The sequence below is a fragment of the Calypte anna genome, chromosome 7 (genome assembly GCF_003957555.1).
Source record: "Calypte anna isolate BGI_N300 chromosome 7, bCalAnn1_v1.p, whole genome shotgun sequence".
Lineage (NCBI taxonomy): Eukaryota > Metazoa > Chordata > Aves > Apodiformes > Trochilidae > Calypte > Calypte anna.
The window spans coordinates 22,909,180-22,935,929 of record NC_044253.1 but is presented as its reverse complement, the minus strand read 5'-3'; the positions used below and the strand labels follow the sequence as shown (position 1 = coordinate 22,935,929).

The following is a 26,750-nucleotide window of genomic DNA, read 5'->3' as shown; positions in this document are numbered from 1 at the left end:
TGTAGAAGCAGGTCTGCAGGGGTTGTTCTGTTTGTGTCACAAGCATTTCCATCAGATAATGGGCAGCATTTTCCACAGCAGAATTTTTAGGCTTTGCTACAAGTGTGCTTTGGCATAACAGCAAGACTTCTGCACTCATGCCTGCACACAATCCACACATCACAGTCAGGTCAGTGATCTTCACACACACATGCAGGAACCTACCTGCCTTGTACAAACCATTATAACCTCCAACAAAGTATGCTGGATGGAAGTTTACTTAAATCAATAAAATGATACCTTTCCTATAATAGCCCCAAACTACTGATCTTCATCAACTGGTTCCTTAAACATGCCACAACACAGACTTAAAGCTGCAAATGAAAACAATCTCAAATAAAAACAATAGTAATCTCAGCTATATACTTCTTGATTAAGAGGCATTGTAGATCAATGCTATGGACTTCTGAGGGAAGGTGCTGACAAAAACTGCAAAGGAATTTGGGGGAGGAATTTACAAGAATCAAGCTAGAAATAGAAATGGACCTAAAAGGAAGTTTTATTGTCTTAACAAGAAAAGAAAGTGGGCAGCTCTTAAACTAACAATCCAAGTGATAACATCTGAGAGATAAGGATGATTTCCACAAGATAATCTCAGGCTCTAAATCATACTCTATAGCTAAAAGTAGAGAATGATGTCTCCAGCCATGACAGGTTGAGAAAATATGACATGTATGACTAGGGAGGTGGACTTGCTGCTGACAAATCTTTGGTAGGAAGAATTGGTAGAAATGCATATTCGTGCTGGGAGAGATGCTCTGGGCACTGGGTTACACCACAGTTTGACCAGGCCAGCTGGGTGGTGGCTGCTCTTCTTCCCTGCTTCACAAGAGTTGTCCTGACTACGTCCTCCTCACAGCTCCTGCAACAAGGTTCATTCAGATACCTTCTGGTGGCTGCCTGCTTAGCCTAGGAAGATGGTCTTCTGTTTCCAACAAGCCCTTTGCTGCTGCATTTGTTAGTCTATGAATGATCAGCCTTTTCATTCTTGTTTCAAATCTTTGTCATTAAACTGAGGTCACAAACCCTGGAAGACTAATGAGCAGTGCTTGTAAGGAAGATGTTCATCATGCCTACATCCTTAAGATCTATAATTTTCTTCTTAAATGCACAATAAACTCCTAGATTAAAAAAATATAGAGATCATTTATGTGATATAAAGTTGGCTTACGAAAATGTCTTTATTGACAAACCTGGTTACTATCAGCATTAAGCCAACTAGTAGAGACGTGTTCATGTTGACCTCTCATGTCAACTCACTATTTCAAGTCAGCCTCTGGGCACACTGCCTTGGTAGAGAGGAGGTACTTTGGCTGCCACAGCTGTCAGCAGCACGTGCATCAAGTGTGGGATGTTCTCCACCTGAACTAGTACCAAATTTGAAGTTTGCACCAATAGATGAGGATGCTTGGTGTTCTCTATGGAAAAAGCCTCTGTCTTCTTTGCAGAAAATTAATCAGTTAAGAACCAGAAAGTGTCTCTAGGATTCCATTTTTCTTTTTTCTTGTAAGCATCAACAAGGAAACAAAATTGCACCCATAGTTTCTATGTGCTTGCAGTGGTGTTGCTTCTCTTCTGGTGCTTCTCTTCCACTATATTCAAGGTTAAAAGTTAGTTTTTACATCTCATTTACAAAGCTATAAAATCACGTTTCCATGAGCACTGCCAGGCAGTCAGGTCCTTGTAATGGTCATGCAGGGAGAGGACGTGGTATGTCACAGGGAATTAATGGCTGAGGGTTGTAACAGCACATAGAGACCTTATTTCAACTTAACACTTCTGCGTAGGCCAACCTGTTTTTATTTACATGTGCAATACTTCTAATGAGAGGGCAGGAATTTGTGGGATCCTTTTAATCTTGTATGGATACAGTTACCTGGGTGTAAACTTAATTATACTGATGTTGCTGATTTCATTTCCTGCAGCCCTATTACTGCCTTCACACAATGGTGTTCCTATGGCAAAATCTTCCAGTCTAGACAAGCCCTAGAAGGTTAAAGTCATTTCAAGGTTTCTTTCAGGGTGATTACACAGGGACCTTGAGCTCCCTGACAAATGCTACTTTTTACCAAGTGTGTACTGGGGGTGCAAGCCAAGTATTGCAGCCCTCAGACACAGATGAGGGCATGTTAGCAATTCGTGAATGACAGGAGAGAGATCAGCCAGGAAAGTTTCAGACTACATCAAGGTATAGCCTGACTTCACTATTGCTTTCTACTCCAAATCCTACTTTTATCCTAAGATCAGATAACGAGTAGTACTTTTTCTTTGTAACAATTCATTAATCAGAGAAATGATCCTTGCAAGTGTTTAGATGTTTTACTTAATTTGGTACTTCTGGCCTGCTGCCCCAGTAGTGCCAAAATTATTATTTCTCACCCAGCAGGTGATAAATAACAACTTCAGTCATGATTAATACCATGAATTTCTCAACCTGACTAATGCAAAAACTTCAAACCTGCAGAACAAGTGGGTGCTAATTGTTGAGAGAGCCACTGGAGCTGCACTCTGCTTGTAAAGAAAGCAAGCCACAGGAAATGAAGCATTTTCTAGCAGCACAGCTGATCCTAAGAGGCATCATTAAGTGCATCTCAGCAGCATTCTCCATGTGAAGCACTGTGCTAGGCTCTTTTTTTTTTTTCTACAACATTGAGCTTTAAGTACATTTGAGAAGGAGATTGCCAGGTTATTTTTCTTCCCTGGGAAGAAGGAGGGAAAACAAAATAAAAGGCAGACAATGTCTCATTAACAACACTCAATAACAGAATTTTTACTGATACATGAAGAGTGATAGATCCTAGCAAAAGCTGCTACCACATAATGTCTGCTTTGAAACTTCATCACAGCATCATAAAACATAGCATCAGAGACTTCCCCATCAAGGAGAGCTTTCTTCAGAGAAGAATCAGAAAACCAGGGACTGTCAGCTAGAACCAATGATCCAATACTATAAATTAGCCTGTAGCTGAAATTCTGGCCACAGTCTGGTTTGCAGGTGGTGCAGGATGGTTGTTGTATGTTCTGTGCTGTATATGCAATGTGCAGGGTATGTGGGGTCCACAGTTTAGCTGTGTACACAATGCTGTGCTGGTCAGGCAAATAAGACCTTCACAGCACCTGGAACTGGCACCATGGGCTCCTGATAGAGGCAGACACCAGAAAGCAGCAATGATAGGAGCAGGTAACTGCTGAGCTGGGTCTGTGCTTAGTTAAGATTAACCCCTTCCAAAACCCCACAGAAATATCTCAGGAATGGAGGAGCAGTCCTGTTTCCACCATGTCTTTCCCAATTATTTTAGTTCCATCAAGTAAGGAAAGCATCTGCAACTTTCCAACTAGCATTTAGTACAATTTGAGCATCTTCACATCATGCTATTAATTTGTGGAACAAAAAGACTGCAAGAAGCAAACAACCATGGCCAGGTTATACATTGTTCAGCCTCTGTAATGTCTATTCACGTGTAGTTTGGAGCTCTCCTACAAATTTGTTACTGTTCTGGTTAAGTGGCTTCTGCAGTTCCTGGTGGCACATTTTGAGCCATAGTGTAGCTGCTCCTGACATTCTTTCTGTTAGAAATCTAATTTTTGTGTTATTTTGGGGAAACCTAAGAAGTTGCAGCTGTTTGTATTCTTCACCTAAAATAGCTTCTGGGAGCTTGGGATTTTTAAGCTTGAAAAGCTAGGAAAGAAAACCATCATCCACACTGTCCTGCTGTATGTGATACCACAGGCTTTCCTGGACTGATTCCTGCCTCTGCTGCAACAATTACGTGTCAGCCACAGGAGATCTGGAAAAACACACAAGCCAAGAGTAAAATTCTCACAAACTGCACTTGCACAGCCTTGCCTACTAGAGGGTCACTCAAACCAAGAGAAAGCCTCTCTCCTTGGCCTGGGTTAAGGCAGCTTGGTTGACTTGTTCAACTCCCTTGCTAGAAAAATTACTTGGTTTGGGTTGGTTTGGATATTTCCACCCTTAAGTGGTTTTATTGCTGGTCTTGTTTCAAGTTTTCATTCTTTTTCTTGAACTGTGCACAGCATTTCAGGAGCAATCAGCATCAGTGTCCTTTATAGGATTGTGGCTTCCCAGAGTCAAAGCACAACTTACAGGCTTTGGTCCTCAGTGCTTCGCATGCCCTGTAACACGTCATAAGATGGCCATGTCATTTTTAAAAAGCATCATGGATTCTCGTACTTACAGAGCATAAAGAGTGTCCTTTGTGTAGGATTTTAGGAGCTATTTTCAACACCAAGAGCAAGGCCAACATTTTCCTCATAGTTTTAAGTGCAGGTATCACTTAGAATGAGATGCAGCCTGAACTATAAACCAGCCCTGTCACAAACATGCTGTGTAGAAAGTATGCTCTTCAGTCAAGGGAGTAAAGAATGCTTTTTCCCACTTAAGTTTTTATTTACTAATTGCTATCAAAGTCACACAGAAGGAATGAAGGGTGGTTAAAATTTCAGAAACTATTCAGTTTAACTTCTAACGCTCAGTCTGGTCTGTTCTCTCCCTTCAGTACTGAAAACTTATTTGCCTGTCTGTATCCTTCAGTGCAGCCTGAGTACCTCAGGTGGATTAACACAAACTTTGTTCATAACACACCAATATCTCTTTTCACACCACTTCCACAGCACCTGAGTATATCTTCCAGATGAGACATTCAAAATGGGTTAATGCGTATGGCTACCTTACCGGGGTTCTTGGTTCTTGCCCTCTGAAGTTACGAAGCTTGCTGTCACCAGACAGAATTTGCAATAACTCTCTGTTCAGCATTCAGAGGGCTGTATTACCAGTGCTTGCTCTGTCTCACAGAAACTTGTTAAAATATAAAAAAACATGGTTTAATTCTAAGCTGTCTCAAAGCAATTACTAAAATTTGGTTCCAAGTTTTCTAATGGCCACTGCACCCTTGAAAAGGAAGGAACACATGTCCACTTGCACATTTTCAGACTGCATATAAATTAATGCCTGTGCATACATGGGTTTGGAAATCCATTAAGTCAATTATTCGTGTTGTTCAGTCCAAAAGTACAGAAGCTAGGTTAAGATCATTACTCATGAATGGTGCTCCGCAAATAGGAGGTAAAAGGCAAGTTTAATTGCTCTGGATTAAGATGCCTGTTTTTACACAGATTTACCCATCACTGTGGTACTGCTAGCTTTAGAGACTAATGAAGACTGGGGTTTTTTTCTCTAAGTAGGAGTATAATATTCTCTCCAAACTTATAAAAACTACACAAAACATTCCCTTTAATTTTTTCGAGAAGTAGCATTAATGAAGAAAAGGAGGTTCAAAAGAAGCAGCTGTGTTCTCAGCTACTGACTGCTTTGATAGCAGAAATTGTCACTAAGCAGTGAGGAGTCAATGGGATTTCATTTGAAAAGGTATTCAAAGTACATGTGTAAAATGTTAAGACCTAAATGCAGAACAAGGGAAATTTTCCTCTCCTGGCAAGAGTAATTGGATCGAAGGCCAAGACTGTTTTAACTCCTTTATGCATTGATACTTATGTCAGTCTGACTCCTGTATCACCATGCAGGCAGTAAATATCCAGCTCCATTTGCCAGCTGAGCTGACAACAGTGCTCCCCAACAGGGAACAAGTAAACAGTGGTGGTTTACTCCAGAGTAAGCCAGAGTCAAGAGAGACCCGGCCAGTTCAAGGGAGGCAGCTTCTTTCTGCTCAGTTTTTACAAGAGAAAGAAATGGCAGCAGAAAATCTCACTATGATTGAATAACCAGTTCAAGCCATTAAGTATTTTGGCACTGAGAAGCACAGTCAAAGGAATACATTTCATCGTAAGAAAACACAACGGTTCCGACTTGCCAGACAGCTTGAGCTGGCTCCTGGATGTGCCCAGAACTTAGAGCAGGAGGACCAGTTTTGCCACCACTACATTCCTGAGGTTGTTTGTGCTTTTGGAAAAGTGTCAAGTACAACAGACACAGCAGAACAGAGTAGTGCTGTTTCATGTGTTTGTAAAAATACCAGAGGCTGACTGAGTCCTTGCCTAAACACAGGAACTCTCCCTTGAGAAGTTCCATATTGACAGGGTTTTTGGAGCATGACAATGTTGCTTCTTTGTTTACTAATGCATTATTGTGCCTACATGTACAAGATAAATCAGAGGCAGAAGAACCAAGGTATGCCAGCCACAGGCTCATACCAAGTGCTCTTGCTATGAGAACCACCCCAGCAAGTACATCAAAGTTCAGAAGTGGAACCAGTGAGACAGATTCATTTCTTAAACAAAGAACAAGACAAGCTGAGGATAAAATCTGGGAAATCATAGGAAGAAAAAATTGTAAATTCAAAAACCAAAGGTGGACAAGAAATAAAAGCAGAGGCAAAACACATTTAAGAAGTAGTAATGACAGCCAGGAGCTACTTCGACACAAAATTAAGAACTGACTGAATAAAATCACATTGCTTGTGTGCTGCAGAGCTCCGAGGTGTTTTTGTCATTCAGTTCCTGAATTAATTTTGGCTGAGGCAGGCAAACTTAAGATCTCTAATAAGTCCTTACAGTCCCAGCTTAATAATTCTAACTACTTAACCATACAAATGTCTTCTAGATGTCCTGCCAACAGGATCCCACTCACTAACTACATAGAGATTAATTACACAGACATAAAACTTAGGAAGAAAGGCATTTAGAAAGATCAGAGAGAAACTTTTTAAATTATTTTATTTTTTTTAATACAGATACAATATTTTTCCAAGGTCACTTTAGAGTAAGTGGCATACAGGCTATTAAAACAGAAGTGCCCATACAGTTGTTTCAGGTTAAATTTGCGCAGTGTATTCTACAACACAAAAACTGCATTTAGAGGTGGGTTTTTTTTTTTGCTCCAGAATGATTTGGCAGCTTCAAATAGCTAACACACATTTCCATTCTTATAATCAATCCACTGAACAACAAAACCCAAAACTGAAATGCTATCCACCCCAAGCACCAAACAACATGCTTATTTTGGTAAGGGCCTCTTGGCAGATCGGGCTGCTCCAGTTGCAGAGCTGTCTTTATCATGACCCTCAAAGTACTGCTGCTCTATTCGCCGACAAAAGGCTGTGAGGTTACTGTAGTTTTTCACTTTTTCTGAGAGTTCATCAGTGATTAGTTGAGTAGTAAGGATTGTGAACAGATGTCCAAACACCAAAGCATCTAATTCAGTTGGTCTGTAAAAACAGAAAAAAGAACAGGTATTTTGGAAAGCAAGTCCTGATCCCCACTGTTGTGAGGAATGTTTAGATAGTGACGGAATCTAAGAACTGGGCAGAACCACTGAACTTACCAAGTGCATGAAAACTGTGTATACACTACACAAGCACACTGCTAGTTCTCAATGTGGCATCTTAATATCTGAAGGAGGGCAACAAGAAAGCTTGGATAGGACTTTTAACATAGGGTGTAGTGAGAGGACAGGGGGAAATGGCCTACAACTTGAAGAGGGGAGATTTAGGTTAGACATTAGGAAAAAATTCTTTTATTTGAGGGTGGTGAGATGATGCTGGAACAGGTTGCTCAAGGAAGCTGTGGCTGCCCCATCCCTGGAAGTGTTCAAGGCCAAACTGGATGGGGCCTTGACCTGGTCTAGTGACCTGGTCTGACCTGCCCATGCAGGAGGGTTGGAACTAGGTGATCTTTACAGCCCCTTCCAACCCAAACCATTCTATGATGGCTTGGAAATGTGGAAATAACACTTCTTAGAAGGGGCAGAGTTACTGATCAAGATCAACCCATGCTCCACCTTTCAGTTCAGCAACAAAGACAAATCCTTATCAACTCTTCCAGGGGGGTTTTGTTTTTCCTCTGCAGAGGTATATAAAAAACACCCAGCTATTCTTTCATAAGGGGAAAAAAAATGAGGATGGAAAAAAACTCCTGTTCCCTTTTGTGCTTCTCAACAGTCAGAAACTACTGAACCAGTAAGAAAAGGAGCTCCAGAGTGGCAGCAGCTGGAAACATATTGGAAGAAAGCAAGTATTTTGGGATAGAGTGGTCCACTGAATGTTTTTAGTCCTACCTCATTTTAAGTACAAGCCTTCTGAATTGTCATCTTGGACCTTTGTATATAAGTAGCATGTGTGCAAATACATTTTCTTCCAAATATATTTTGAAATATAAATATATTAATATTTATTATTTATTGATTAAATATAGTATAATTAATTAATTGTGCATTATATAATTTCTATTAATCATTGTAAATAATAACTATAATAATGACTTGATTGATTATACATTATTAATATATTATATTAATAAGAGTTTTCTTTACTAGTGTTCAAGGTAATCAGCATGAGCGTTTTCTACAGGATAAATATTTTGCCTTTCTATTTGTGTATCATTAAGAAATCTCCAGTGGAGATGTGGACCCTTGTATAACAAACTTGCAACCTGTCAGCAACAGTCTCCTTTTCTTATTTGCTTTCTGGAGACTCCCAGAACTCACAGACTGAAAAATACTAGACTATGTGCTTTCTTAGTAATATTTCAGACAGCTAAAAAGCTTAAAGGTTGAAACTATACCAAGAAAGCCTGGTTAAGAAAAACCAAAAACCCCAAGCTACAATTCTTTACAAATACATCAAGATGTAGGAGATACCACGTTTAAGAACTATTTGAGAAGAAGCTATTCAAACTTGTCTTCTATAGTGCATATTTCTGCATCCATTCAATTTACAATACCCACCTAGCCTCAACCTGAAAAGATTAAGGGGCAAAGACACATGCAGAAAAGTAGCCAACCCCACATGCTGCCTCTTGAAGACATCTCCCTACCCAAATGTAATTAACTGAAGTCCAGACCTGAGCATTTCTAACCTGATCTATGCACAGAAGACATGAGGAAGCTCATGTGATGTTATTTAAATTCATAAAGTTTCAGAAATATTAAATCATGGGAGAGAAATTAAAAAGCATTTTGCAACTGAAATAAACTGATGAATGCAGAGGAAATTCCATGAAGGCCAGACTGTTCCTTTATTCTCCCCTGGCAATATGAATCTTTTGCAGCTAATGCTTTGTCCATACAAGGCTAGCTTCTTCCCCAGCTCTTACAGCTCATGGGTACCTTTACATTAATTCACTCAGAACTGCCTTTGGTTTTACAAAGGGCAAGACAAGCTGCCCTGGTCAGGACAGCATGATGTACACTCACTCCCTTTTACCTAGAAGAAAACCTTAGGCAAGAAATTGAAGCAAAGCTATAAATATATAATTTTAATTAAGAAACTAACTGTGTAAGTGTTCATATTTATAATCCAGTCACATATTTGTATTTCTGCTACTAATCATGTAGCATTAAAATAAACCAGGAGTTTTCCATATAAATATATATATATGGATATGTATCCATATTCTCACATACCTATATGTAATGTTTCAGTAAAGAGTAACTTACTGCTTATTGAAGAAATATGGTTGTGTTCCTAATCTCTGGGAGAGTGCCTGACAGCATTGATCTACGTCTTCAAGCACCTATCACAACACACAAGAGATAGAGAAGATCTGTATTATCAGGAAATACCAACAATGCGAAAAATAACCTCCTTACTGTACTTGCACTAACAGTAGGAACAAGGAACATACACTGTTGGATCACTAAAAGCTGCTAAAGTCAGCCAAACCTACATAGTAGGCAGGTAGCTAAGTGTTATTTAATCTAACATTTGATGTAAGGCAATTCTGATTAAGTGCTTCCCATAACATTTATGACTTAGCTTAATGCAAGGTACTAACTTATGCTTCAAAACTGCTTTGCTTTTTTTTCCCCTCAGACCTCTGACAAGGGAAGCCACAATCCTGCAAACAGGCGTGCCTATTAGTGCCATACAGGAAGAGGAACAACTTACAGTCTATTTTTGGGACTACAGCCTAAATCAACATCACCAGAGACATATGCTGATGGTAAAACGTACTTCCTCCCATAAGATATTGCTGCTGAAGGCAAATACCTGACTCCAGATAAAGTTTTAATATAGTTAATATAGTTTTTACTACATCTGTTTCAAGAAAGAATTACTATCTAAAGCCTAAAAAAAAAAATAACAAAATAAAACCAGGTAAAGAAGTAAGCTTCACTTTTCACACTGACCTGTTCAAGTGTTTTTCCAGCCCATCCAATAGCTTTCATCTTTCTCCTCACCTCCCACTGCTTCTGATAGGACAAAATGCGGTTAAGAGGCCACGGGTAAGGAGAACCATACCTTGGGTGAGTGATCTTTGTTTAGAAACAGAAAAGTACTGTGTTACCACATAAGCAAATACAGAAGCCTCTAAGCACCAAATAGCTAATATTCAAATATTTCTATCAGAAAGGGGGCTGCAAAAGAGAAAGGGAGTTGTATGGCAGGAGGAAATTGTTTGCTTTATGTTATTTGTTTATTTATGTTTTCAGCACAAGCATTTAAAGCTACTGCTTCAGAAACACATTCAAAACCTGTATCTATTCTGCAGTCAGCTACCTACAGTAATGACAAAACTTCCCTAAAATGTATATGCAAGCAAAATTAAAGTGAAAAGACTATCATTAATGGTATAAACCTCCATGTTTCATTTATGAGTAGGGACTTGCAATTGTGAGCAAAAGTGTTTTCTCATTAAATTTTAATTAAGATAAATGCTTTAGAACCACTCACCTCCTCTACTGTAACATCATCACACCACTGGAGATAGAGCTAGGAACAGAGAGAACACTTACTAAAACTTCCTAATAAAGGAGAATACAGAGACAATCATTTCTCACAAGCAGAATTTTCTTTTCTGTATTAGATTAAATTTCATTCATTCTGTTAGACCTCTGGATGTAGAAATGAAATTAAATCTGGAAAGCAAAAGCCCAGCTGTTGGTCTTTACTACAAGAAGCAAGCTGAGGCTTCCCACACTGCACCCAGCTCAGCACACAGGTTACCTACCAGCCCTCAGCCCGCAGCCACCCTCAGCTCGGCAGCATTTCCATCACTGTTCCCACACCAGGATTATGTCACATGTGTAACTGGAAAGGAACCCCAGGGGATCCCAGCCCCCCCCTAAGTGGGTGAGTACCACTCTGTGGAAGGTGACAGCAGGGCTCCTGACCAGCTGTGGGTGGGGCAGGACCCCAGGAACCACTGGCACTTTCCAGGTGGCTGTGTGACACACTTCGCTTAGGAGAGGGGAATCATACACATGGCTTGTGTCTACAAGAACACTTCAGTAAGTGATCCACAGAGTACAGAGAAATTACTCCTGCCTCCTCTCACCACAAAAGTTGACAATGTAATGTAAGAACAAGCAGTACTTCCAACATAGGGGGAAAATCCTAAAGTTTTCTTGCCTATAGCCTCTTCTGTAAGTGTGTGGAGTTACTGTGGGGTTTGCTGTACCTCTGCAGTCAAGAGCATATTATTGACTAATTCCATGTAGGCTTTCATCTCAGCTTTTTGGACTTCATCCAACCCATCACTGAGAGAATGGCCCTAATGGGGAAAGAAAAGAAAAAAACCACCACACATGTAAGAAAGGATATTGGACTATTCAGCAATGCCTGACACAAGGACCTCTGAAGACAATGAGCTTTGGCTTGGATCCTGATCTCTTACATAGTTCAGTAACAAATTACATATGCAATTTTTACATACAATGCCCTTTAGAATTAAAAAGAAATCATCATAATGTAACATAATCAAACTTTAAGAAATGCAGACTGTTATCAGTTACAGATGAACACAGTTTGAGCACACAGCCTCCTGCTTAGTTAATCTCTAATACAAATTTACATATGTGATACAGCTTTAACAACTGCGCAGTGAAAAAACTGTATTTTTTTAAAATACAGGGGATGGCAGTGGAGTGGAGCAAAAGCAAATTTGAACAGTATCTGATGTTTCAAGACTTAAACCAGCCAGTTCACGGTTTAAGAAAACAGTCTTAGAACCTGGCACTGATATGCAGCTGTCCTGCATTGAATTTACTTCCAGAATTTGAGTAAATTACAAAGAAAAACATTTCCACCTCAACAAACTCCTATTCCAACGCTAAGGAGGATTAACATGTTATTCACTGATTGATGAAAACAGGGTTATTACCTTGGCTTTTACAAACTGGACTATGGGCCCAAGTTCAGATACTACTTGATTTCCCACGTGAATAAAGGGTACTTTGCCTGCAAAATGAGAAAAGTATTTTAGTAAGCACTTTTTATGCATGTAAAACATCATTTACAATTTTCAAAGCAATTAAACATTGCAGGAACACCTAAACATCAGTGTGCTTTTCCAAATGAGCACAGGTAAAGCTCTAACATACAGAGCTCACCCACTGAATGTAATAACAAACATTTTCCTCCTCCTGAACATCTTCAACATGAAATACTAGTGATTGTCTGTTTCAAAGTTACTGAGATCTATTGCCTTGTATTTTACTAATGGACTTTACTTTGTTGGAAAGGCTTAATTCAACATTTCTCTGAAGCACAGCTGGAAAATCCCAGGAAAGCAGACAGAGCCCTTGGCTAGTTGTGTGACACAAGTTCCCACCCTCCCTTCTAATCCACTGGCAGGGAAAGGGGCTGCTGAAAGGATGACAGGAGATATGGCAGGGTGCCCAGGAAAGCAAGCAGGGGGAAGGGCAAATGCACACTCAGCAAAGGCAGGATCCTGACTCTCCCTTCTCTTATCCTTCAGATTTCCAACAACTTGGCCAGCTGACTCCTGGGGGCTGCTACAGTCTTCACTCTCTATTTGTGAGCTGGCATTTTCAGCTCCTTGGCTGAGAAGAAAGTTCTCAGTATGAGACCCACAGCTTCACAATCTGAAGGGCTGGGAGGGGGAAAGAACTGCTTCATCATCATGGAGGCAAAATGGGGTTAAAGCTTAATATTATTAAGGCTCAACAGTCAGCCCATGAAGCTAAGACCTGAGGGTCCAGCACGGAGCAGGGCTAATACAGCCAATCCTCCAAAGAAGACCAGTCACCCGTGGGGGTGAGAAGGGCTCCCAAGTGTATACACACCACCTTGTCTGTAAAGTAACTGCTCTTACACACAGAACTGAGACAAAGCTTTATGGCAGGCAGTGATACAAGAGGAAGCCCTGTTACACACAGCAAGCTGTGAAGAATGACAGATACTACTTTATGCCCCTTTTTCCAGCTCTCAATGTGTGAAGCTGAGGGCTCCTGCTCCAGTCCACCATAACCAGGCTGCCTGTCCTGCAAATCTTCATCCAAGTGCAATCGACAACCATCAACCTTATATTTAAGACCTACTCTTTTAGGATTATTCACATGATTGAAACAATCCATAAGATGGAGATAAATGCTAGATGCTTTTATGACTAAAAACATCCTCCATCCCATGGGCAGTAAATGAGGCTGCCCAGTGCAATGGTGCACAGCATCCTTTTACCTCCCCACCTCTCTCACTGTGGGCAAACTCTGCTGTCAACAGACAGCCCAAAGAGCAAGATCAGTAGCTGCTTGACTCCAAATGTGTTATTGGCAACATATTTACTCTTCACTGAAACACAAACAAAATACTGTCAGGCCTGGCTCAAACACAGTTCATGCTAACAGCAAATTCAGTCACGGTTTTTATCACGAAATTCACTCAATGGCTTGATCACCCTAGGGTTAATAAATGAAGTGCATCACACCAACAAAGGCTTCATCTGCACCCACACATTACATGTTGTGGAAGAAAGCACAGAGCTCTCTGTGCTGCAGAATTCAGTCAGACTGTACTTCACACACCAAGACAACCCTTTGGTATCATACTTTGACTCCATCAGAATGGGTTTCATTACTTCAATGACTGTGAGATAAATAACCTTCCCTCAAAAGTTATGAGATGCAGATCTTTGTCGGCTGCTGCTGTCAGACTGTGTCATGGGGAAGGGAGAACTGAACAAATGAAAACGTCTGAATTACCACTGAAGAAGCAATATAAAGAAAGGAAATGGGGTAAGTGAATAAAAACAATAAGGACTCTAGGAGAAAGGGCAGAAAGAATACACATATTCCTACCTACAGCAGTGTATTTTTCCCTTCTGTGCTCCCTATTTTGATCAGAAGGAAGTGTTCAAACCCAAATTACAACATCAGATGCCAGCAAGTGTGGACATGGTGTGCAAGTGGCAGAGAAGCAAAAACATGAAACTGTCACCAGTTCTACTCCTGCACAGGCAAGATGCTCCTCTGTGCCTGGATTTAGCAGTTCAAAGCTACCTTTACTTACTAATAAGTAATTTTTTTCCTCTATACTTCACCGTTTTTTTCACTACTGCCAAGCAACTCTTTTTTTAAAAAACAGCATAATTCTACTGGTTTGACAAAATACCAGTAGCAGGAGCAGCAGAACCCATACAGCTGGCAGACAGACATAATACCAACAGGCACTTCCATGTGGTAGTCACTAACCAGAGCCAGGTAATCGATAAGTATTTTGTCACACAAGAAAAATCTGGGACAGAGTGTGAGGACTGCCAGACCTTTGGACCCTGAGTTCATCAAATCTCTCCAGTTTATAGGCAACCTTTGAAGCTGGGCTCTGCATGTTTTTAGGCAACCAGTTATCCTCAGCAGAAGGCAGGCTCTGTACCTTTCTAATACTTAATTTATTGGATTTTTTTTTCCAGCCTCATGGACCAGAAGAAAATTTTAAATGGCCTGTCACCCTTAACAGTGACAATGCTAAGTCTTGTCCTGTACCATCATCCTGGCAATCATCTCCCAGATAGACTCTTTTGTTACCCTTTCTCCAGTGCTGTCCCACCCCAGCAATGGAAAAACATAACAGCATTCACCAGAATATTCCCTGGATGCAGAATAAAGCCACTTTTGGTAATGTATGTCTTTGTGCTTCTGGCCCCAATCACTCAGGCACGTGAAAAAAAGGTTTTCACCAGGCATTTGAACTGCTTGAATGCTTTATAGAGGTACCATGTTCACAGGCACTGCTACACACCATGCCAATGTTATTTTGCATCCGACTGTTTTAATTGTTTGCAGAGGAGAAACTGCACAGGAGAGGAGGGGGGAAGGCAACACACACACAGTCGCACTGACCGACTGTTATCAGCAACACAAGGCATAGTTGCTATGGTATCAAAATGGAGATATAACGTAGTCATCTAAATGAAGGCCACACTTACCAGATGGGGACATGTACTCAGCATTTGCCCTGCAAACCACCTGGACTGGCAGATTACACATTTGCAAAAAGGCCTGGAAATAAAGAGTAGCATTTGAAAAGCAGTTAATACACCAGTGACAAACAAATGTGTTCTCAATACATCTATGTTTTAGCTTGCTCCTAGCATACATACACTTCTGAAGTATGGCTGCTTGCATGCTGCTTTTAGGAAGAAGGGTAGGTAAAAGAAAAAAAAAGGTTTCTTTAACTTTATCTGATACCTGTTTATCATCCAGTCACTGACTGGCATTCTTTTAATGAAGTTTCATCTATTTTTACTCTTTTTTCAAGACAAGCAAAGAAGCAGTATCCAGCAGACACAATAGTGCTGAAGCTGTCCAAAAATAGGTGGCATTTTGCCTCCCCTGAAAATCATAGTACTTACTTCTTCTGGCTAAAGCTGGCTAACCAAGTTCATGTTTTGTAATATGGCAAACACACACCGCACCTTTCCACATAGTTAGAAAAGCTATCAAAAGTTTTGCTCTACAATACTGTCAGAGCACAAATCTGCTTTGGGAGGAAGTATTTATTATCTTTAATTTATGTGAGTCACGGAGACCATGAATGACTAATTTAGTGTTTCGTCCTATCTGTAATCTTAGATGGAAAACAGTCTCAGTAGGATACTGAATTTTCTCAGCACCTGACATCACCACAAAATCTTGAGTGTGTTTCTGTTGAAATACCCAAAATATGATGAAAAATACTTGCAATTTGGACAGATCATGGCAAATAAGGAACCTCTTAATCTCTAGAGTCTCTCACAACTCAGCTAAATCTATCATTTTGTCTTTGCAATTAGACAGGTCACAATTTCAGATTCCAAAATTACAACTATTTATCCACAGTGGCTTGAGGTGAAAAGCCTGCACCAATAAGGCTACCACCATGAAGAAAAAGTCCTGCTATAACACAGCACTTTCTACATGAGCCTCCTCCTAGCTCTTCAGATTGCAGGGTCTGGCAGTAAACTGCACTCTCACAGCTTTAGCTGTTCAGACCCTGATCACAGGATTTACAGTAACCTAAACCTTAACAGTGAGATTGTTCACCTCTGCACTAAATGAGACCATAAAAAAGGCATGAACTAACAGCGGCATCAGCCCCATTCCTAACTTTTTGGCTTCCGTAGTATCCACAAAGCAAACAAAAATAACCCGAACAACCCCTCTCCTGTCTCCTACATTCTTCAAGTCCTTTATTCCCAAACCCCAACCCAATCCAGAGAAACAAAGCCAAAATCTTTGGTCCTTTTCCAACCAAATCCAAGAACTGCATGCTCCATTACGACATTTGGCTCTTGCAAATATAGATGACCTAATTCAAACCCAAATCACAATTTTAAGCAAGAACTATGGTCACAAGCTGCAACTCAAGACATTGATTATGGCTGACAAGAGCCTGCCTAAGAATTGTGGAGGCTCAGCAAAATCCATCAGAAACCTGTTTTTCTGTACCTTTTGATTTCCTCAGCCTAACTCTACCTTAAAGGATTGCTTGAGAGTCAATTACTATACATATACATGCAGAGAGCTAGAAACACACATATATAAAGAGACAGTACTAGTCATGGTCAATAGAAGCCAAATACTGCAGGTTCTGCCCTGTTTAGCAATAAGCTGGTGCTTCATCCCAACTAGAATCTCTACTACTTAATGCTTAATGGTGCAACTCTTACCCCCCAAAAAATATAAGGCACTGGCCATGTTTGACACCACCACTTTCTAAGTCTGTGCGCCCATCAGAGTCCACCAAAAACTTAGGCTCTTGCTGTCTTAGCATCCCTAACTCCATGAAAATCAGTAAGAATACCCAAAGGACTAATTCTTAAATTTAAAGCATTGGTCTGTCTCAGTCCAAGATCTCTTCCTTTGCTTGCTGGCTCTGCAGGATCTAGCAATGTCCAGGCTGCTCCAGCTACTGTTACATGCATCATGTCTTCAGCCCAAACTGGGGCTTCATATACAACTCCTTTGGAAATACACACAACGATGCAGAGACTTTGATTTAGATTAAATACATGCTCCTATGCCTTTTCTGGACACAATCTAGCTCACCAGAAACTTCTAACTCACCTGGTACACAGACTTCCTTCTTCTGAAAGCTCTGGCAGTAGCTAACACCATCTCAACAGCACTATGCTGCACTGGAACTGATGGCATCAAACGACACCTCCAAAGAATGTAACCTTTTAGTGGAAGGAGTAAACTTCTCCCATACTACTTAATGCTTAGATGTCAAATTTCATCTCAAAAACATGTGAAGTTCCATTAACTCTAGGCTTATCAAATTAATTTATTTCACAGTAAGGCACTAAAATTATTATGCAAGTCTGCATTAAGGTGGAGATGAACTCTGTAACTGCCAGGCATTATTCACAATGCAAGTTCAGAAGAAAAAAGTCTGAATGGCACTGGAGTTAGAGCAATACATTAATAACTGAGAAGCCTTAAAGTGCAGAGGAAATTTAAGCAAAAGGAGGTGAATCAAAGAACTATTTTTACTTTTTCAAATCAGCATGTAAAAAATGAGGCATAGTGACACAGAACACTTGGTTGACATGAGCTGCTTCAGAAACTTCTTTCCTACTATACGTCACGTCATACAGCAGCTCCTCCATAGTACAAGGTTTCTGACAAAACCAGTTTGTGACTGTGAAAAACAGCATAAAAACTAAATCAAAAATAAAACCTTTTCAGTGTGAAGAGTTCAGCCAAGTTTACATTGACAATCTGAATCTGACCTTTCTCTCTCCTTCTCCGTAAACATCCACAGACCAAGAAATATTGACAATTATTACATTTGGCAGGAAAATTCTCCCTCAGCCTGTGGCCTAGTGCAAAGGGGATCAAGATTACACTGTCATTTTGGCATCTGGGAAATGGAAACATGCTGGCTCCATGTGCCTTTTTTGCATTTCATAGAAAACAGGAGAGAGGAGGTTTAACTAGAACTGAGCTCTAATGGGGAAACAAGTATTACCTAAATAAAAATGTTAGCTACTATGCATAATAAAATGTAGGTTCTGTTACACTTAGAAATAAGTCAGCCTACCGTCAGTGAGGTTAAACAGTTTTTTGAAAATTTTCAGAACGACCCTATAGTGAACACCAAACCAAAAACCTGAGAAAACTTCCCTGGCATAGTCATCTTCAGTTGTGGTGAGCATTTCATAGATAGGAGACCAGGACTGAACCTGAGAAACTGAAGACTGATTTAAGATTAAAATTGGGCTCTGCCTAGGAAATAAGCCTTACAGTTTGCATTACTATGAGATTCCTTACATTCTGTCACTGAAGGAACTGACAAGCTTTGAAAATTACTGGTATTAACAACACAGGTGGGTTTGAATTTTTGAGCACAGTGAATGCATTTCGTATTTATGGAAATCATGGTTTCTCTTAGAAAAAGAGATAGACAAGGTTCATGACCAAGGCATTCTTACAAATATCCACCGCCAGAAAACCTCAAATATTTTTTCTGATGCAATCAACTAGATAAATAAGATTTTAGACACTAACTGATGCTAGAAATCAGCAAATGGCATTAACTGTTACCAAAATAGTTGGCACAGATCAAAGAAACCCCACAGAGAGAATACAGGACAGACATTTTTGTGAGTCTTTATCTCATTTAATGCTTTAGCCCAGTGATCAAGGGAGGATTTGTTCCTGTTTTGACCACTCATGGAGAATGTCAAGAACCAGCACATTTGGTGTGCAGATGTTATCAGACTGCTGTGGCTTCCAACTCTGATACAAGATTCAGTGGAACACTGATTACTCCAGCTCAGAGCATCTCATTTCCTTTTGGGTACCTCACATATATCATTTGAGCAGGCAAGTAAACCCCTGCTTTTGAGAGAAACCATCAGCAAATGGAAGCGAGCTGAGCTCCTGAGTGCCTTTGGAGTGAAGGGTGAGAGACTGAAGGCTGAAACCACCCCAGTGCAGTTCTACTGAGATTTATGAAGATATCAACACACCTTCAAAGACATGGCACCAAAAGCTAAGCAATCTGAAAGATCAAGGGCCTAGGCTTATTCTCTTACACCAGAGATTATTGTTAACGTCATAAATTTGGCTGATCGACTTAAAAAGGGACAGAAAGAGGCCAACTGAATTCCAAGTGACACAGAAGCCAGTTCATCAAGCCCTTGTGAAAATTCACCTAGAAATGGTAAGCAGGACAGTAACAGTTAAACTAGAAACACACTTAACTGGGCACAGACTGTCATACTCTGCAAATACTTGTAATTCCAAAGAACAGCATTAAATTTCCCCCTCTTTTCTCCTCTGGAAAATAAATGTAGTAATGCAGAAAAAACAAGGTGACTATTGTAGGCCATGACCTGGATCTCCTCCAGCACCTAGGTTTCTCATGCAATATACTACAGCAGTTGCAGTTCTTCAGAACAGAATGGGGAGGGGAATTATCATGTCTGTAGTAAAACTGGTAAATGCTACTTTTATCTGAAGTTTTCCAGTCCAGAGTAACTGCAAAGATGTTCACTGAAAATGTTTTCTGATACTTTGAAAACAGTTCTTCCAAACAAACTCAAAGCAGGGAAAGGAGAAATTCATTCCTGCTGGAAAGGATAATATTTTGGGGGGGTTTACGCTTAACATCTATCCAAAGAGATAACTGTTTGGATCAATTCATAAAGAGAAGAGATTAGTATTTCCCCTTGCCTATGTTACAGAAGATGAAGAGATGACTGCCTGGTAGGCTTTACACAAATAAAGGAAGCTTCACTCAAGCATAAAGATATAGAATTGACTACAATTGAAGGACATCAAACCAAAACGCTCAAGCTTTTAAAAGGAATGAGTAATTTCATGGCTCATACTAGTTAATGCAGCATAAAACAAGGATAATGAAATCTTGGATTGAGAAGAACTGAGTTTATTCCCTTGACATCAGCAGGAGTACCTCCTCTATCCAGATGTTCCACTGATTATTTGCATTTCTATAAATTCAGAAACAGGGGCCCAATTTCTTGTGCAGTATTGGCATTGGTCACTGACTGAAGCAGATGCCTGGGAAACTGTCCTGCACAGTAACCTATGTTCAATACAATGTCTGCTATGAACACTTTTCTCTAAGTTATTTCTGGAACAAAGTGTGTCCTTTCTTTTGATAAGGTTAATGTCAAAAAGAGATGAAAGTATTAAAAAATAAAGATTTGGCTTAATAGGGTCTGTCAGCTTCTCTCCCACACATGCTCTCTGCCTCTCTTCCCTGCAGGCTAGCAGTCTCTATTCTCACACTTTTCCAGCCTCTCTACCTGTAGCAACACTTACTCTTTCAGCACCTGGGAAAGAAGAAATGTGAAAAATATATTTTTAGCAATGCTACCTCTCTGCTTCCAGACCAAAAGCACCTAGTCTACAAAGTTGCTCCTGCCCACAGAGGCACCTTGGTTTTAATGTGAAACCTTGCTGTAGACAGGGAGGTGGACATTTGCTTCAAGTCCATGAGAAGAAACAGAGATGAGGAAGGAAAAAAGGTGCCATCAGATTAATTATGTCCATCCTTCCCTGCCCTTACAATATTTACTGTTATAGACTGAGGGAGAAAGAGTGTAGGAGTGAAGACAACGAATTGAAGAAATTAATGGAGAATATGCCTCTCAGTGTCTTTCCTGCTGTACCACACACTGATCCATACAGGACTAGAGTCTGCCTTGCACAGCCTTCTCCTCCCAGAGAGCAGTAACATGAACCATTCTGGTTTTCAAGTCAGCACAGAACCAGCCAGTTCATACTTTTACTGTGAGAGAACAAAGTACCTGCATCTGCTTGACAAGAGCTGATAGCAAGCTTTGAGGTGACATTTGTTACAAAATTAATCAACATCTTATGTCTATCCTTCATTTCAATCATGGCAGGTGACACCTCCTGCCAGAATTACAGAGTACAATAGCAGTGTTGCTTAAAGGTCACAAATCAACTTAAGGCATGTTTTGTTTCCTTATAACCTAGGCAATTTCAAATTCAAAATGTAGGTAGTATGTTGGATTTCAGTTATCTAAAACAAAATACTCAGAACAATCACCTCTGTGCTGCTTTGGCACAGTTCAAAAGCCCAGAGCCCAAAAACCACAGCCAGCCACAGGGCAACTCACCCCACCCTCCCCTCCCTCCTCACATAGCTGACATTCTCACCTATGCTGTAGCTGCTGCCCTCAAGACAGTGCAAGAAAGTGATGGCATTGTGTCTTCCTATGATGACAAGGATGGAAAATGACTGGGCATGAAATACAACAGGAAGGAATAAGAGAAAGGAGGAGATAATTTTGTATTTTTTCCTACAGTTAATTACTTTAGGTGCCATTTTTACTCTTGCTCTCCTTTTCTCTTTGCTCTCCCCAGCTAAGGAAGGGCTGTTTGGACCCTGTCAGTTGGAAACATAACACACATCAGGCAGCGAATCACTCTGTCTGAGTTCCATCACAACACTCTCCTCTTCCCCTCCAGTCCCTTTGCAGAATAATACATAAGAGCAAAAACATATACTCATTAAAAATGAGTTACAACTCGATGTAAATCATATCCAGATTGCAGTTTCTGAGATCAGAGGCAAGAATGAGATTACTTATGCCAAGACTCAAATAGTTCACAACTTATATCCCCACATGAGAAACACTATTTTCAGTTGGCACACTCCAGGCTTCATTCAAAGAAGATATATTCACGATCAGTTTTTAATAAAAAACAAGCCATTCCAAGCCATCTCTTATTCAGCAGCACTTCTAAAAGCACTCACACAATACTGTTGTGAAGAAAGGGTAGAAGGCATTTTCTGTTTTCATTTTTACATTATTTCATGAGCATACAAAGGAAAATATGTGATGACAACTAAAGAGTTATTCTCTACTTTATTGCAAGACGCATTTTAAAATTAAAAACCATGAACAAATCTACAGAATAATTCAGTTTTCATATCAAACAGCTGCAGACCCTGTAACTGAAATAGTGTGTCTAAGGTTATAAATGAAAACTGTTCAGTATCATTCTTTGAATGACAGATTAAATTCCTAATCCAGTTATGGTAATGGCCACATTTGTAGTTTAACATAAATTAAGAGCTTAATTATATTTGTGACTATTTTAAACAAAATAACAAATTCCTTTGTACCTGTGAACGTAATTTATAGCAGAGCCACGTTCATTCTCCAAAACAATCTATTTTACACTGCAGCGCAAGGCTGCTCTAATGGTGTAATGTAATTCTTGTTGTAGAATGCGGAAAGAGTAGATTCACTAGTAGCACAGAGGTTTTGAAGATAAATGAAGATGCTATTCATTCAGGGGTAATTTCATCTTAGAACTATATGAAAGATGTTTCACTCACAAACAGTACCAGTATGGCCTGGGATTTAAGCGTGTTTTCAGCTACAACACAATGCTGCTAGATTGATTATGTTGATACTGCATTTCTCATCATGAAGAATTCCGGCTTTTATTCTCTTAAAAAAAAAAGAAATTGTCAGATTTTCATTTCAGTACTAAGCCTTTGTTCAAGCCTCAGCAACAAGTTCAATTTTCTGCTAATGTTTTGTCTAGAGAAAAAACAAACCACAATTCATACACACACACACACAAAATCACAAATGTGTCAAGGGAAATTAATCATTCACAATTTACACATTTATTTGATTACTTGTTGAAGTAAATAAGCAGTTGGTCTGTGTAACACAATTTTAAATTGCCCAAACATCCTTCTGTCATTCAGGACTAAGAACAAACAATTCTAAATGTACTTTCCTGGAATACATTAAGACCGTTTACAAGGACATCAATTGCACAAGCAATTAATACATATCTTAACATAATGAACTTCAGGCTCTATAACCTCAGGATAGCTATGAGAATTTCCAAAATCCTGAACATTTTAGACAGCCTTTTAAGCAAGACTCTGAGACTATTTGCATAAAGATTTCAGAAGAACCTGTAATAACAGAGGCAGTCTCAACATCTACATTCCTCCTCCCGACAAGTTGGAACAGTGCTCAGAGATGCTCCTGCTGCCATTTGAGGCAAAAGGCCTGGCACAGTGCAGCTGAGTTAACCCCCTCCCTCCTCCTAACCACACAACTTCTACCCTGAACAAAAAGGCTTTACTGGGTGCCAAGGGGGAGATGAAGCCTCTCTGCTTCAGACTGAAATACCCTTTTCTGTGGTAATTTAACCTACTTAAATCTCAATTTACCCTCCCTGAAGCTGTGGAGTTTTTTGTTATTAGAAGACAGTTGTGTATGTGCTTCTGGGTCTTTTTGTGCCTTTTTTTACTATGGTAGGACTAAGAAGCAGAAATGCTGTAAAATGGAAACCATACAATAAATAAGCAGAGAATGGCTTTAACCATGATTCATGTTACCTATGAGGTTTTTGTTTTCATTAACTTTAATGGGAATAGGCCTGAACACCTTACAGGAAGAACAGAGCATTCATTCTACATAAAACATTCTCTTTCCTATAGCTGGATAATCATTACTAATTAATATTTCCCCTTGCTTTTAATTCGTTTGCAGATAAAGTAAAATTTCAGTCAAATCAAGATTTTGCAGCCTAAGAAAAAATGGGCTTCATTTTCACCAGGACCATACAACTCGTTAATGCTAATACATAACTAATTCAGGTCAAGAAAAAAGGAGTGCAGGCACCAAGTTGTACCAGATATAATGCACTAGCTCAACTGAAATTATGTGGCATTTCCAGCAAATAAAAATAAGCTGAATCCAGTAAAATACAAAGGATTTGTTAATTTAGTCAGTTTCCAAGAACAAAAATGGGCAGAAGGGGAATTAAAAACCAAACAACAACAAAATCCTACCAGAAGCAGCAGAGATGAGAGGGAATTTGGGTTTTGGTTGGTTTTGTTAGTCAACTACTGAAAGCACCACCTCAGCCACTTAGCAATTCCCAGAAGACTTTGTCCTGCCCTCTGTAGCTGACATGCAGCTGTAGTCAGGAGTCCAGTTTTCATTGTGCAAGAAGTCCTAAGTCCAATCATTAAAACAGCAAGACTCAACCAACTTCCTGTGTTCAGTCTGCAGCCCTCACCACTCATTCATTTAAACAAAATGCCAACAACAGTGGTACACTGAGAGTAACTTGCTCTGCTGTCTGCTTGATCTGCTCTGTTGACAAGAGGTACATGAAATACTCTCTGTATTGCAGGGTTGTCAATTTCTAAAGGGTTTTCACTCTAATTACTTGCTATGGCATGGACTGTATTCTTTATTAATAGCTATAAATATTATAGCAATAGCACTCAAATAGCACTTGAGCTAGCTCAAAGCAACATTTTGAAGAGGTGCTGTGAGAAGATTTGGGGAAAGCTCTGAAAGGCCAGTTGCAGCACATTTAGAGTCTTGTTGTGAACCATGTTCCTTAAAGATTTAATGGCAGCTGATTCCATATGCTCTTTCGATCAGAGGGACTCAAAATTCTGGTATATTTTCACCACATGTGAGTTCAACAAGCCATGACCAAGCTATGTATCTGCTCAGGTGATATTCTCATTTCATGTCTCCCTGACATCAGTAACAGGGAGAAAAGGAATGGTAACAGTGGGGATGAAAGTCCTAGATACCAGCTCCTTTTCTCCTTCTATCTCCCATTCACATTTCTTCTTTAGGAAAAGAGCCCAATGCCAAAGAAAAACAAACAAACAAACAAACAAAAAACAGCAAAAAGATACCCAGTAAAAAGATAAGCATAATTCTAATCAGAATAAAAAGTAAATTCTAAAACACAGGACCTCAGCAACTTCCTTATGTAAAACACACTGCCATATTTAAAGCTTTCTGATGCCTACAGTAGTAATACATAACTACAGATCCTAGTATCATTTCAAAATGAATCAGACACCAAGAATAGCTCTTCTTTTGCAGTCACAACCATGTTACACATTCTTCAAAATAGATATGATTCCCCAATGCAAAATTGTTCTATAAAGTTTAAGATCAGATATCTACTGGAGCCATATTTATAGTCATGGCTACTATCAGCTGTCCTGCTAGAGAACATTGAAGAAAACCAAGCATTTTTAATATATTATAGTTAATTTATCATCTAAGTGACATGTGTAGGATAACAATGGACTGGAAAACAGTAAAGCAAAATGATGCATTGCAAAAGGAAACTTTAGGGTTATATTGTTTCTTTTCTTTGTGCTTTAAATATGGGCCACACCTATGAACATTGTTAGATGGTAAGAAAATTCATGAGAACTACAAAAGATACAGTTGCTGGAGTAAAATGGAACACTGACATCAAGCTAGCAACAAAAACAATTATTTGCATTACTGTGAGGCAAGATACAAAACACACTGACCAACAAATAACATTGCCTCATTTATTTGGTGCATCAAAGATGACCCATCTTTCCAGCAGGGTAAAGGTACCTTCTTGATGTGACAGAATGTATTCTTCGAGGTTTTTCCTAGATTGCCAGACCAGAAGTACAAAAAGTTAAGAGGTCTTGGAAGTAGTTAGCACAATCAAATGATCCTAACCTTCTTACCAGTCATGCCACTTACAGCCTCCAAGTGTCCTGCTTTGGTTAAATCAGAGATGAGACCTTTTTGGACAGCCCTCAAAGACTGCTTGCTAACTACTCTAAGCTAAACCATACACAAAAAGCAGGAAACAGGGGAAAAGTGCAACTCCCTATTATGCAAAGCAGCAGAAAAGTTGCTTTGAAGAACAGGATCCTTATAGACATCCTGCCCAATGCTACATCTGACAGCCAGGCCCTCTCTACTAATGGGGAAAACATCCCCTCAAGGTTTGGGGTTACTGAACCTAATGGGTTAAAGGAGGTTACACAGACTTCAGAGCCACAGAGGTACCTTTAGGTCAATTAGAGATGTGATTTTGTCAATTACAGGGACTATTTCTCAAAACCACACTGGATCTCAACTCTGTATACATGATGAAATTGAGAAAACCTATCAGAGACACATAGAGATTTAATGCCCACAGCACACAGCAAATATGCCTCAAGCCTGGGGCAGTATTAACTTCGAAAATTAAATAACCAGCTAGCATCATGCAAGATGTTACAAGACAAACTAGGATACCAAGTGACAAAGATGGGAACCATGCACAATTCCCAAAGTAGGAAGACAAGCAGATACTGTTCAAACATAGACCAATACAAATACAAGTACAAGCAGCAGCACTCTATACACGACACTCAGAATCCCCATGTCCTTTAGGCTCTGGCACTTCAATGGCAATGTTAAGCACATTAGTTTCAGGAAAGAAGTCACTGACTTTGACAGAAATAATTCTTAAATTATTCATTTATCCATATACAGTTATTTTAGCTATATAATCATTCAAAAATAAAATTAAATTAATATCTTTAGCTTAGAAAAGATGGCATTTTACCTGAACAGCAAGGGAAGATGCATTATCAGAAAGCAAAATTTGATCCTCTGTTGAAAGAAAACCAAAAACAAAACAATTACAAAAAATAATGCCCATTCAGCTACTGACCTGAAATTCTAAG

The 26,750-nt window shown here is 39.6% G+C and overlaps 1 protein-coding gene across 2 annotated transcripts in view; it reads right to left on the bottom strand.

The window, feature by feature from the left end:
* Positions 1 to 6,715: 6,715 nt before the first annotated feature.
* The window catches only part of MTX2 (metaxin 2), a 36,181-nt gene continuing 16,146 nt past the window's right edge, over positions 6,716 to 26,750 (bottom strand). Inside the window, exons 3-10 of one of the 2 annotated variants that reach the window (XM_030454584.1) lie at positions 26,630 to 26,676; positions 15,181 to 15,253; positions 12,118 to 12,194; positions 11,416 to 11,508; positions 10,689 to 10,727; positions 10,145 to 10,270; positions 9,452 to 9,528; positions 6,716 to 7,223 (exon numbers count right to left, since the gene is read on the bottom strand). In XM_030454584.1, the coding sequence (XP_030310444.1) occupies positions 7,013 to 7,223; positions 9,452 to 9,528; positions 10,145 to 10,270; positions 10,689 to 10,727; positions 11,416 to 11,508; positions 12,118 to 12,194; positions 15,181 to 15,253; positions 26,630 to 26,676 (743 nt within the window). In that variant the 3' untranslated portion in view covers positions 6,716 to 7,012. The remainder of the gene's footprint in view (positions 7,224 to 9,451; positions 9,529 to 10,144; positions 10,271 to 10,688; positions 10,728 to 11,415; positions 11,509 to 12,117; positions 12,195 to 15,180; positions 15,254 to 26,629; positions 26,677 to 26,750) is intronic. The other variant, XM_030454585.1, reaches the window with a different exon arrangement.